This window comes from Chironomus tepperi, unplaced genomic scaffold (assembly GCF_022539635.2).
Source record: "Chironomus tepperi strain 1889 unplaced genomic scaffold, CSIRO-AGI_Ctep_v1 contig_74, whole genome shotgun sequence".
NCBI classification, from domain to species: Eukaryota; Metazoa; Arthropoda; class Insecta; order Diptera; family Chironomidae; genus Chironomus; species Chironomus tepperi.
Window position 1 is genome coordinate 1,284,336 of NW_027226196.1, and position 13,814 is coordinate 1,298,149.

The window sequence follows — 13,814 nt, forward strand, 5'->3', positions numbered from 1 at the left end:
ACATTTAATTATTCAAATTTACACAATTGGCAAAAAATGCAGTAGAACTCAACATTGACAACTTGTTGCTCTATTTTAATAACACAATTTCGATAACAAATTGCATAAAAGTAAAAAGCACATCCACTGCATCTGTATGTGTGTTGAAAACAAAAGTCATGATCAGCACAACTTCTCTTCATACGTAGTCAATCACACACAATACAGAAGTAAAGTTCTGCGGCTCTCACAATGGAAGTTAAATCGCATCAAATCACAAAATGAAAAAAATAAAACTTTTCGCTCAATTTATCAGTGTATTTCATTCAGTTTAGTTTTTCAGTTCGGCCTGTCCACACATAAAACGTTTTGTTAAACTATCGTCCGTCCGGATTTTTTGATTGAATATTAAATTATACTTTTGTTGTCGTTATAAAAAAAAAATAAAGAGTTTACAAAAGGAGAAGTTTGATTAATCGTGAAATAGGAAGCGACACGGTTAGTTGACGAGCATAAACAAAGAAATTCTATCGGATCTCAAATTGAGATTGATTTAAATTCTTTTATAATTTTTTTGTGAGATGAATAAATATTGGCACATTAAACAGATTCTCTGATTGAGGATTAGTGAAGCTGAGCAAGTTGACCTTCAAAAAAAACGAAAATTTTTGACGTATTGAATCCAGTTTGGATAGAATTTCTGCGGAAAGATACAAAAAAAGAATGTTCTGTGTTGTGCATATTTTAAACAGAAATAAAGTGCTTTAAAATTCAAGAATCACAGAACTGTGAAGAGATTCGCTTGACAGAATTATACAGTAGTGCTGTAAACTGTGTATTTAGTGAAATTATTATTATTGATTAATTTGTGAATACGTTCGTACGAAACAATAAATATATATATTAATAAATCTCGATTATATGGATATTTTGTAGGTGCACGGGAAATACTTTAATAATTTATCACAGCTAGCTGTGTATCGATTCGATCTAATAATGCATAACAATTTAGTACGTAGAGGAAAAAAAAAGGCTATCATTGTCGCTTTTAATTGTTGTTACTTGATGTTATTTTTATACTAAGCAATTAACTTGATTCACATGTGCTTGTACAACATGGATTTTTGTTAATTGTTTATTTACATCTTTATTATAATGTAAAAATGCTGATTTTTATTCTAAATTAATATAATGTATTCATACATCACAAGATAGATATAAATAGATATACATCAGAAGTAAAAATAGGCTAATTAGCTAGAAAATCTTGAATTTTAAGATGAAATTAAATTCCTTGATTTCAATAAAATCATAATTTTAGAGCTTTTGTTGCCAAAAAGGACAGAGAAGAGTTCGTTTCAATGCTGTAATTTAGTAGGAAAACAACCAAATTTTCTAATTGGTCGTCACTTGAATTTCAATATACAAACCCCTAGTTTCCGTGGTAACAATATTTCACTATGTGCCGATCGGACTTCATACAAAGTCTGCCAGAAATCAGAAATTTATGGATATTGACTTAGATCGAATTTCCAACTAAAACGTCATTCAAAGCAGAATCCAACATTTCAATAAAAAAATGACAAAATTTGTGTGAATATCAAGTTATTCCTTTAAAGATGTTAGTTAAATTAAGGCAGTTTAATCAAAGACATAAACTGGAATGATACGACAAAACAAACCCAACGACACAAAGTAGATACAAAGGAATTAATTCAGATTCTATATGAAATCCATTTCAACTCTAAACTTCCTGTGATTTCTTAATGACTAATAAATGGAGCCTTATCTCGTTAGGACAAAGATCGCTCGATGTCTATTCATTGTATAGAATCCCTAAACTAATTGCTAAGGCAATATGAATTTTATTCCATTTGATCATGTTGGTTAATATGAGATCGTTTGCTAAAGACAGACGAATTAAGGATTACAAGGGAATGTGGCCCGAACAGATTTCGCTAGGGCACCATTACGTCGCTGGATTTTCATTAAGACGCTTGGTTGCTCTGACAGCATCTTGACGACACCTCGATGGCTTATTTGTTTTCTATGACAATTGCCGTAACTCAGGACATTCAATCAAAGCTCATCTGAAAATTGAGAAGTCTCAGTTATTCTAATTTTCTGAAGAGTGTCTGAACCATTGTCCCTTATATGTTACTGCATTTTTACACATTTTTTATTGCCTTGTTAAGTTTTAAAGATATTTTAAATTCATCAAAACAAAGAAAATAAAAGTGAATTAGACATTGTTTGAATCTCCTCTTTAATTAACGTCAAAAAATATTATTATCTAAAACCCAGCTTTATTTTGAACGATAAAAGAACCCACAAAGCAACCTTGAAGTTATCAATACTTAAAAACAATCCCCAGCAAAGCCCAATTTAATACATTTTGTGCTGATGAAAATGAAATTTCATTTCCAGTGCAAATCCCGCAAAACATCTCTAAAACTGCTTAGTTGACTAAAAAGTCTCAATTCCGGCAAGATTTGCTCAAAATTAAAACAATTCAAATGTATGCAAAGAACGAGTTTAAAAAACGTAAACATTTCTCGCATATGAGTAATAAACATGACCTTTGGAAGAAGAATGAAAAAAAAAGCAAAAACAAAAAATTAAGCTGAGAAGAGGAACTTCATGATAAGAAAAGAATCGTGAGCATTAAGGCATCTCAATTTAAAAAATTAAACGAGAATTTTGATTAATCTAGCATTGACTGTTTGTAGGAGATGTTTGGGGTAATTAATATTAATCAACAGTTTCAGTTTGACGGAGACTCCTGAATCATTACATGCTGAATTTTCGAAATAATTTAGATGTAAATTTCAATGTTAAAAGTGCTATGTTATTCAACATTCTATTGGGGATTTAGCTTGGGGACTGTTCATGACAAATGTCTAATGATGAAATTGGATGTGCTACGAGTGTATCTAAGTGATATTAAGGTCTAATTAATCAACCCAACTAGCATCAAAATTGCCAAATTAACATTTACATGCGTGTCTAGTTGGCAACTGCTATCCGATTATATAGACTTTGATTCAACTGATTAGTCAAGTCAATATTAGTCGTCTTTAGAACTAGACATACAGCTGGTCAAATAATGGTCTATCTACTCAAGTTAGCTTAATCATTTAGTATGGAACTGTCTAATACTATAGAGTAACTCTTGAATACATTAAAAATTTTCGAGAATGAGGCAAAGACTTTCCGGTCTTTGAGATTTGGTAAGACCTAGACATGGAAGCAATTCTTTGGAGTCTTAATCTCGGTTCCAGTCTCAGTTTCAGTTTCGGTTTCAGTCTCAGTCCTGGACTCGGCTCAAAATACTTGTCGAAAATGAGACTTTAGGAAATTTTATTAATTCAGCCATACTCCTAGGATACTCAATCTATATTCTAGAACTCTATGCTCTTTAAGAAGTGCTTACAATGAAACATGTTTTTTGCCTATGAATAGACATGCTTATCCATAGATATAACCCAGTCTAAGTCAAAAACACCCATAATACTGCTCGGCTTCTATCTGACAACTTTGGTATAAAATAATCGACTTCTAAATGAGTGGACAAAAATACGTTAATAGAAGAGATCAACTAGTTAGAAAGGTACAATGTGTAGAAATTACTGAAAATTTGCCCCTAGATCATCTTGAATCTGCCCTGAGGCTGGATTGCGGCGAATCTGACATGACTAGAGTCACTGTGGGTTGGATCGGATTTTTTGGCACTTTCTATGTCATGTACCTTGTGTGCTAGATAATCTTTAACAAATTTTTGTCCACTCGAGTTAAAATTGAAGAATTCAAAACTTAACATCAAGTATCTAAAATCACATTTAATGACCGACATCATTTAAGTATAGCCCTATAAATTTCTCTATTTGTATTACAATATTTTGCATACAAACTAGTGTAATATAGTCAATGACTTAATATGATTATTATAATTAAGATTTAAAATATAAAAATTTCATTAAATAATATTTCGTACATCCAAAGATGAATCATGTTTGAATCATACGAAAGTGAACAGTCAGTGATGAAAAATTATTATTTTTTGTTGTTAGATAACTCTGTACAATTTGATTCAATTTTCCTATTTTTTTTTTTTTGTGAATTTGCTACTTCTTATTTTCGTGTGCTTGCTGTGTTATTTCGGAAAGAGAGAGATGCTCATTAAATAACTGACATAAAAGTGCTTTTTTTTTCTTCATCGCTTTCAAAAAATCAACGAATTTTTTTGGTGAAATTTCTTTTTTTCTTTCTTTCATTCGTTATAGCCGTGGAAGAAGCCGAAGGTTGTTCACAAAAAAAGTAAAATAATAATCGTAACTGAAGAAGAAAATAAAAGTTTACGTCTGTGAAGTTTATATTATTGTATTTCAATGAATCTTGTGATTGTTGTGTAAACTTAACACTAATATGCCGGCGTTAAAGCTTTTTGGACGTAAATGGTAAGTTGATGATTTTGCAGTTTTTCATTTTAGAACATGCTAGAGACTTATTTTTATGGAATTGTAGAAATTTTTAGTGCTTTGTTCTGTTAACCAGTCGTGAATACATATATGAGCACAATGAAAGCTTTATGAACAGTAATTCATGAAATTTGGAGATGAATATTCATATTTTATTAATGAAATTATACGAAACGACTAGCTTGAGCGACCTGACACTCCTATTTGTAGTTTGTATAAATTTCATATGACTGCCTTTGTGCTTTCTTTATCGCTCGAGTTTCTAGAATTCAAGCAATAAATATTCAATTTTCTATAGACTTACTGGCCCTCGATTCATGGCCTCTCTCAGTTGGCATCTAAAACTGGATCTTTCACTGGATGCCCTTTGACTATTTCTACTACCAAGTTTCTATAGACAAGTCATGCTTTATCCGCAAATCACATGACTTAGAAATGGAAAAAAATCCGGCCCAGAACAACTTGTGTGTAGCCTAACGCCAGACTTCGATAAATCCCAGTCATTTGACTCATCACCGTCACGCTGAAAAGGAGTCGGATTTTCCACGATTCCTACACTGTGTGCTTTCCGGGTTAGCATCACATTTTTCACAGTTTTTTCAGAAAATCCAGCACAAAATTGAGTCATAAATTAGCATCATATTTCCTACACTAAGGTGAAATTTCCGATTAAACTTATTGCTATTAATGACTGTCAATTGTATAGATTTTATGGCTGTATATTCAAATTCAATTGAAAAATTCAAATGTTAAGTAATTCTATTGAGTATGGAAAAATTCAAACTTTGACTCATTTCACCGACATCACCTTGTAATAGTCAATGACTGTTTATTGTATCAAGATTTTCTTGAGTCAATTAATTTTCATGACAAGTTTGCAAAGTTGTAAGGATTATTATCGATTATTAATATTACAAACTTGATGCTGCATGTACAGTAGCTTTCTTTGTGCTTCGTAAAATCTTTAGAATAATAACGCCTTGAGGGCTGCAATTTGAGAATTACTGATTTATGAGATATCTAGAACTCGACAGCATAACTTGTTGGCTTGGACAACGTGAGGTGTACGCATTTATGGAAAGACGCAAGGTTGCCCTAGCGGTTGATTTCAATCCATTTTCACGGTGAACAATGCGGTTGCGTGCTGTCTGGGGAATAAAGCTAAAATAAAACAAAGGATACTATTAAGGCTCTTTAAGAGAGCTAGTTTGCTTCTTTGCTTAGTGCATCAGGTGTATATCTAGCGGGGGATCACGGAATATTGAGACAAAAACCCTTAAATTTGAAAATTTTCATAAAAATCTCTTTTAATGCCCAAAGTACATCTATAAATAAAAGTTCATGATCATGAAATTATCAAACTCAATCTCATGGCTCTTACCATGTTCCAGCCTTCTACACAAAAAAAGTGATAAGCAAGATAATTACAATGTCAATATAATTTTTCATTATCATGTAGGCTCGTAGCATCAGATGACATTGTATTTCCATGCATCTTCGAGGTGGTATGGCGAGTAATATAGTAAGCATAAGAACAAAAGTTCAATATTCCAACTCAATATCAAGTCTCATTGTCTTTAATGATTTACAGCATAATATTTACACTGATTGCATTTCAACGCTATTGGGAGTTTTTTCAATCGAATGTAACAACTGACATCGATAGCATCAGCAACAGTAGCAGTAACAGTGATATTGGAGATAATCTCACAGTCAGTCATCACATAAATGATCTACAATATTGTCAACACATCGATGTAGCATTCGTAAAGACTTATTTAGTTGGTATCAATATTATTGTTGCCTTGAACATCCCACTACTTATTGTCATGATATGTAAAGCATCTCGCGGTGCAATTTGTGATGTTCAAGCTAGACGCCATGTCACACCTCTCCTTTATTTGAAGTATGAATCTTAAATGACCTTTACAGCTACAGAAGTAACAAAATTGATGTTTTACATTTACAGGTTGTTCCTAATTTTACCTGAAATCGGAATTAATATTATGGGAACAATGTGGGCATTTACAAGTTGTGTATATTGTACGAATGCAGATGATATGTTCTCAAATACTGTTGTGGAAGGTGAGAAAAATGACACAAAACATAAACAGCTGCGACTTTGCAAAAATTAGTTATTTCATTACCGCGACATTTTGTGAACTTTAGAAACCGCAAGTCATGTGTGATACAATGTGTGATGACTATCAATTTTATTATTGACATAAAAGATATTAGGAACAAGAAGGAATGAATTATTTATTGTCGTGTTATCTGCATATTGCCACCGCCCAGAAATATTTTGAAATGGATTCTTTTATCAAGACAAGATTAATATTATAGCTGAATTATATGTAAACTGGACAGAGGCTTGACAGAGGCTTGACAGAGACCTATTTGTCATACAATGACATTTAGGCTTTCAAAGAAGCTTTTTAAGCGAGTAGCAACTGAATTTTGACAGTTTTGATCCGTTTTGATTAAGTTATGTTAGAAACTTCTAAGCTTGTTCTAGGCCGATAATAAATTGCACAATTTGTTATGAATCTATGCTTTAATTGCTTGTCAGGAATGATATATAGATACATATTTCATTGCTATCCTTAGTTACTCTAGTCACTTTCTGGTACGCCGTTGTAGTTCGTTTCAACCGTGCTACAAGGATCCATTCTGGACATCTTAACAAATGTCAAATGGAAACGAACTCAGTGCGAATAAATGGCTGCATTTTCATTGAATTCATGTAGCTCTGAGTAATATGCAGAAAGTATACCAATCAAATAATGACCAAATGACATCCAAGTGCCAATTTTTATGACAAATAACATGAAAATTGACAATTGCAAGTCTCATAAAATCCACTTGGCTGTCATGAATAATTTGTACATCTCAGTTAAGAAGCCACCATACGTAAAACCACAACCCATGAAATTTCAGCCTACAGAAATATCAAGCAATACCTACCTACTTCTCTTCACTTAAAATTTTACACTGTTTGAACTTTTCAAACTGCTACATATCCCCAAAAATATTTCAAATTTATTCAGTTCTACGCCTTTAGTTCTTGTGCGTCATTACTGGTTGGCTCTGTAAATTACCGTCTTTAGGTAATAAAATGAGATTCTTAATTGGACAACTTAATGAGTTGTTTTTCGGTATGAAATTTTCTAAAAATATAAATCAACAAAATAAGAGTCATTTCCTTTGCAAAAATTATTGAGTTTTTATAAAAACTGGAAATATCCAAAATAAATTACTTAAATATTGATTTGAGGATCGATAAATTCTGAACAGAAAGTGCAAATACAGAGAGAAAATTTTGAATGAAACTTCAATTAGCGTCTCGTGATTCATTCAATCGTATGATGTAACTAATTACTTTTGAAAGTTATTAAAGTTATCGATCAATCTATCGATGGATCATAATAGAAGATTCATCTTGAATTCTTAGATACAGAGGCAAATGATTTGACAGCTGAGGCCATCCCTAAATTTGAATTTGAATTGCTTTGTCAGGGGCGTAGCTTAAAATTGAGAGGGAAAGGAGTAAAGTTTGAATATTCAATGAAAACCGTGGACAAATTGAAGAAAAATGTGTGAAGGAGTTCGGGCTCTATTCTGTATATGTCCAAGCTTTCTGCCCTTGGTTGCTGCGCGGAATGAACGGTTTAAGACGATTCTTCGAAATCTTCTGTCAGTTTGGATTGTTCAGGACTTTAGGGCTCTTTTCTACACATTCAGTCCTGAAATTCTTTGATATTCTTTGTCTCAAACTAAATGCCTCTTTTTACAAATCAACCCAACCTGCTTCCCTCCATTTCCTACCCATTTTACAAAACATTTGCCATAATCTGATTGAAAATCATCATAATTGAATCATAAAAGTGATAAAGCTTAAAATAATTGAGGAGCAGCACTTAAAAAATCCAACTTATTAAGCGCTTTAAATATTCAAAACAGTCATTGCTGATAATCACAAATCACATTGTATTCCAAAAAGTTTGTTTGCAAAATTTTCAATTTGTTTTACACTCTAGGGGATTTTGATTGTAGACTTGCTTAATGCTAATTTTATCATTATAATGAAGTGAACTAATTATTGTCTAAAAAATGATATACGCGCAGTTATTTCCCAATTACTCACATGCAATGTATGTTTAATACTTCCTCTAATAAAATCTCATCTCATTCAGTGACGACAATTTTCTATTGGATTGTACTGAGTCTTATAGTATTTGCAATCATCATCGCTTATGATCCATTAGGTAAGAATTGTAAAGTCATCCTTATTACTCAAACTTATAAGACTTTCTTTAAAACATTAGGTGCCAAAAAATACAGAAAAGTCAAAGATTCAAACGGAAATGAAAATGATCCTACGACTCATCACGAATTTATGCAGTTAAAAGTGTCAAAGCTCTGGCTGCGACGATTCAAACTGCTGTTTTGTTGCATCAATAAGGATGAAGACGGTGACGAAGCCTTTTTACAGTCTGCTGAGTTATTATCGAATTTGTTTACGGGGACTGATTTGGTGCCGTCAGGTAAGAAGCGTTCATGACATATAATATGTAAAATGCATGGGAATTTGATAGGGTTTGTGAAAAACTGCATGCTTGATGCCTTGGACGAACTATAAGCTGAAGTGCGTGTAAAATGCAGATCTGCGATTCATGGTCTAGACCTAGAATCTAAAGCTGCAATAGTTGGTCTAGGGTTTATTCCTTGTCTGGACTCCCATTGTTGCTATACGTCACTTCCCAACCACTCTAGACACACTCATCACCCATTGATTCATCCATTATATTGCATTATATAACAACTTATTTCATTTTTCATCATCTAGACATGATTGCCGGATCAATTTTGATGAGAGTCCGTCAAAAGAAAGAAAATCGAGAGTTTCGTCGAATGCAGATGCTGAATGACATGTCCTGTCCCCGTTATTCAACAGACATATCGCGAGTCTTTAGTACACAATGTCCAACATGGATGACAATTAGAAATGCACAACATTATCTTCGTTTTGCTATATCAAGCTATGGATGGCCAATGGTTTGTGCAATTGCACCTTGTCGGGCTTGCTGTGGAATAATCAGAAAAGTCACATGTTGTGCTGGATTAAGGTGAGTTGGAACTAGATATTAAATAATTATTTTCCTTTAAAATATTCAATTTGGATTGTTGCACAATTATTACTTATGATGTAAATTGCCATTGACCTATATACGTAAGTTGGAGATTAATTGCAATGCTAACATGTAATTTAATTATTTAGAAGTAAATCCAATCACATTGTCGACGACAATTGCTGTAATTGTAATGAAGCAGGAACAAGAGTTTCGTCGAGAGTCAGTGCTGAGGATGTTATTTATGCGTCATTTAAGAATCAAGTTTTTGAGGTAAGCTGGAAATGAAGTTTAAAGACTTAATTTTATTTAATTTAGGCATTTTATTAAATTTGACATTGACATTTTATTCGTCCAAAAACTGTGCACCGTGGAACTTAGAATTGTCTGGCGTATCTTTGATCTTCTCATCCATTTTGTTCTTTTGTATGCTTAATGTATGAATTAGGCTTTTGTCACCAAGTGCTTCACGCTTATCTCTACTTGGAAAAACCAAATTCTCTTCAACTGGATCTTCATTTTTGTCAAAATCTGTTTCTCTTTTTATTGGAGCACTGTCTGAATTGCTATCCACTTCATTATTGTTTAGTTCTCCATCCTGTTCATCATTTGATAATATTGGGAATGGTGGATTGCTTCTTAGTGCATTGAAAGCGCTTCTACTTTCAAATGGTATGGATTGCGGTGCTGCAAATTATGATAAAAGATTGAGACATTTATATTAAAATTTGAAAATCAAAAGCTTGTAAAACCAGACAAAAAGCAACAAAAAGTCTCGTGATTTAAACTATAATTTTTAATTCCCCGTTTTCGCTTGGAAATTCCAAGAATAATTCTAGACTGTTCTATTTTTAACATTAAAATTCCTAAGTCGAGACTAAGCACGACCGACACAAACCAAACGGAATCAAACAATAGCGTCGTTTCCTGTAAGGATTCTTAAATAATTCCTAATATAACACCAAGTAAGCTTCTTGATTCTGGATAAAATATTAATTGCTTTTAGAAGAGTAAAAAATATTGAATATATGCCTTCATATCTCATACGTCTGTCCAAAAATTAATGATCTTCAAGCATTTTAATACCCAAAAAAATTAATCAAACTTCAAAAAGTTATCACGAGTTAAAACTTCACTGACATTCCGTTCATCGATCAACAACATTTTCCCATTTTTCCCCGAAACAAACCTGGATGCACAAAAGCTCGTACGTCCTCATCCTCATGTACGCCATCATCGCCTTTCAATATTTTAAAATCATCAATATCTTCACCAACATTCCTCGACAATGACTTGCCGAAAATTATACAGCAAATAAATGAAAGAAGCAAAAATTTCATTGTGACTTATTCGTACGTTGTTGACAAACTAACTAAATGTAAATAGTAGCAACAAATGACTTAAGTCGAAAGTTCTGTTGATGAATTTATATAGAAATTCTACATTAATTAATTAACAGACAAGTTGTTTAAAACAATTGACACTAATTTTATTATATGAATTAATTCTCGGCGATAAGCGTAAGCCTGACTTAAAGTACACAAAATACTTTCATTCCACCGCACAGTCAAGCATTATCAAAAAGTCATTTAATTCCTTTCCACTTTTTTATTTTTATGTCGCATTTAGATTCCATTTTGTATTCTTGCGGATCATAAAATGAAAAGCATTGTGCTATCAATTCGCGGCAGTTGGTCATTGAGTGACATTTTTACTGATTTAGCTGCAAAACCAGATGAGTTTGTCGCACCGGGATTTCCACCAAATACTTATGTACATTATGGAATGGCAAAATGTTGTAATCAAATTTTAAAGAATCTTGAAGCTGACAAGTTGCTGGATAAAATTATGCAAATGCATCCGGGTTATGAATTAGTCATTACAGGACATTCACTTGGTGCTGGATTATCAATATTAGTTGGTGCTAAATTAAGAGCAAAATATCCTCATCTTAAAGTGTTTGGCTTTGCAACACCGTCTGGTATGTTGACAAGGGAAGCAGCTAAATTTACAGAACAATTTGCATTTACTGTAGTCATTGGTGATGACTGTATAGCAAGAATTAGTGTTGATGCTGTTGAATATTTGAGAACTAGTATTTTAGAATCACTGCAGAGTTGTAGACTTCCTAAGGTATGTAGAATATGTGATTTATTAGCCTGAGTTGAGGATGAAAATGAGGGCTTGATGAGAGTTGACATTTTGGGATGTTTAGTCTGGAATCTGGGTCAGATGGAAAGCATTTTGTAGCAACCTAGACTCCAAGTCGGAGCATGGTTCCAGCAAGTAAGTAAGTAAGTCCGGAATCTGGATTAGGATTTAGTGTTAAAAAGTTAGTCTTAAATCTCGAAGGAACTATGTTCAGTTCGAAGGCCCAGGAAGGATTGTTTCTACTTTAAGATATCCCGAATGGCAAGATGACGAAATCAGCCATTAAATAACAGTCAGAGCGCCCTCACGTCTTACCGTCAACACGGTAACATAGCGGTGACCTAACGACTTCATTGTGCTTCTCGGGATAGAGAATCTGAGAAATCCAACCAAGCGACATTCAGTCCACATTCAGAATTAATTGGATCCTCGCTGTTCATTTAACTGATCTACTCGCGAAGCTCAACTCGTGAACTGTGTGATTAATTGAAGTCTTTGGGCATTCAATGTGTATGTGCTACGAGGTATACGTAACATACCTACAGTTGGATGACTTGTTCGTGCCATTAGGTTCATTACCAGCAACACTAAACAAAATAATACATAAAATTCTATTTTAAAATTCATTCAGCCGGCTTATAGACTTAATGTCAAACTCTCATTCATCTTATTTCAATTGTGCAGCTCAGGTTACTCACATTAGAGTAATTCATTCAAAATATCAGATATTAATCTCTTTTATTTCATTCAATCATTAAGTACCGAGTAATTCTAAATGGATTCGCATATGCTCTACTGGGAATTCCATCTCGAGATTTGGAAAAGACTTGGTATAACGTTAATGAAGTTTCAACACAGTCAAATCATTCATCAACATTGCTTGATCCGCAAATAATTGCGACAATCACTAATGTAAGACGATATTAATCTCCAACTTCATAAAAAAAAAGTAAATTTAATGAATCAATTTTTTTTGCTGATTCATTCAGGAAGCATCGCAGCTTTATGGAAGTTCATCGGACAAATCACGGCCAAAATTATTTATAAGTGGTAAAATTTTGCACATTATGAAGAAGAAAAAGTCAGAAATTGAGAAGAAAACATCACCGACTGTGTATGAAATGAGATGGGCACAACCTGAAGATTTTACGGAGCTTAAAGGTGAGATTTCATGACTGCATAGTTATTAATTTATTTACTTTTTACGTAACACAACTTTTTGTTTCTACTAGTCATGCCCCGAATGATGCTCGATCACTTCCCACAAAATATTATGCATATACTTACGAAAGTTCTGAACGAGAGGAAGAATGGATCAACTTTGTCTGTGGATTGTATCTAGTTATTGAAATTGTGTGACAATTTTTAAGTGAAAAACTGTGATATTTGTAATCTCCAATTTTCTAAGCACATATCGATATTATTTGTATTACTCATTTAACGTACTTAATCATAAGGATTGGTCTTTAATGTTTAACCGACTTTTAGAATTTAAATTTTTAACTGACTTTTAGGATTTAAAATTTTAACTAAATTTTAGAATTTTAATTTTCAACTGACTTTTAGGATTTAAATTTTTCAAACCCAATTTTTAACATTCAAATTTTTTAACGAACTCTTAAAATTTAAAATGTGATTTTTTACAACAAATTTTTCAAATTTTAAAAATCCGTTACATTTTTAAAATTCAAAAAGATTCAAAATAGTGAAATTCCAGACAATTTAACTATCAAAAATCAACAGACAGAACAACTAGAATTCTAGTATGATGATTCCATCATTCCAAAAAGTATTTAATGAGACAAGGCAAGTTTTATTTTGACATCATTAAAAAAATTATAAAAATAAATTTGTTGTGCTGCGTTAGCCTCTTCAACTATATAATCTTGCAGTTAATATCAAATTTCAATGATCTTCGACAAATTTCAATGATTTTTTTGCAAATAAATTCTTGCCTTGATAGAACTACACAATCTAAAATACATAGTATTATGACTTTTAAGTTATTTTTTTTAAAATGGGTCATGTGGATTAAAATAATTATTTTTAATTTTATTATGAAAAAATCTCAGCCAAG

General features: G+C 32.5%; 2 protein-coding genes across 2 annotated transcripts; one reads left to right on the forward strand and one right to left on the reverse strand.

The window, feature by feature from the left end:
• Positions 1-308: 308 nt before the first annotated feature.
• Positions 309-13,814, forward strand: LOC139101082 (diacylglycerol lipase-beta-like). The gene is made up of 13 exons (XM_070653951.1): positions 309-477; positions 4,263-4,436; positions 5,917-5,979; positions 6,049-6,363; positions 6,427-6,542; positions 8,651-8,722; positions 8,783-9,001; positions 9,304-9,583; positions 9,736-9,859; positions 11,216-11,719; positions 12,497-12,649; positions 12,727-12,898; positions 12,970-13,814. The coding sequence occupies exons 2-13, from the start codon at positions 4,405-4,407 to the stop codon at positions 13,077-13,079; spliced, it is 2,160 nt and encodes a 719-aa protein (XP_070510052.1). The 5' UTR covers positions 309-477; positions 4,263-4,404; the 3' UTR covers positions 13,080-13,814.
• On the reverse strand, positions 9,890-10,990 carry LOC139101083 (uncharacterized). The gene is made up of 2 exons (XM_070653952.1): positions 10,776-10,990; positions 9,890-10,273 (listed from the first exon to the last, which is right to left on the reverse strand). The coding sequence occupies exons 1-2, from the start codon at positions 10,924-10,926 to the stop codon at positions 9,933-9,935; spliced, it is 492 nt and encodes a 163-aa protein (XP_070510053.1). The 5' UTR covers positions 10,927-10,990; the 3' UTR covers positions 9,890-9,932.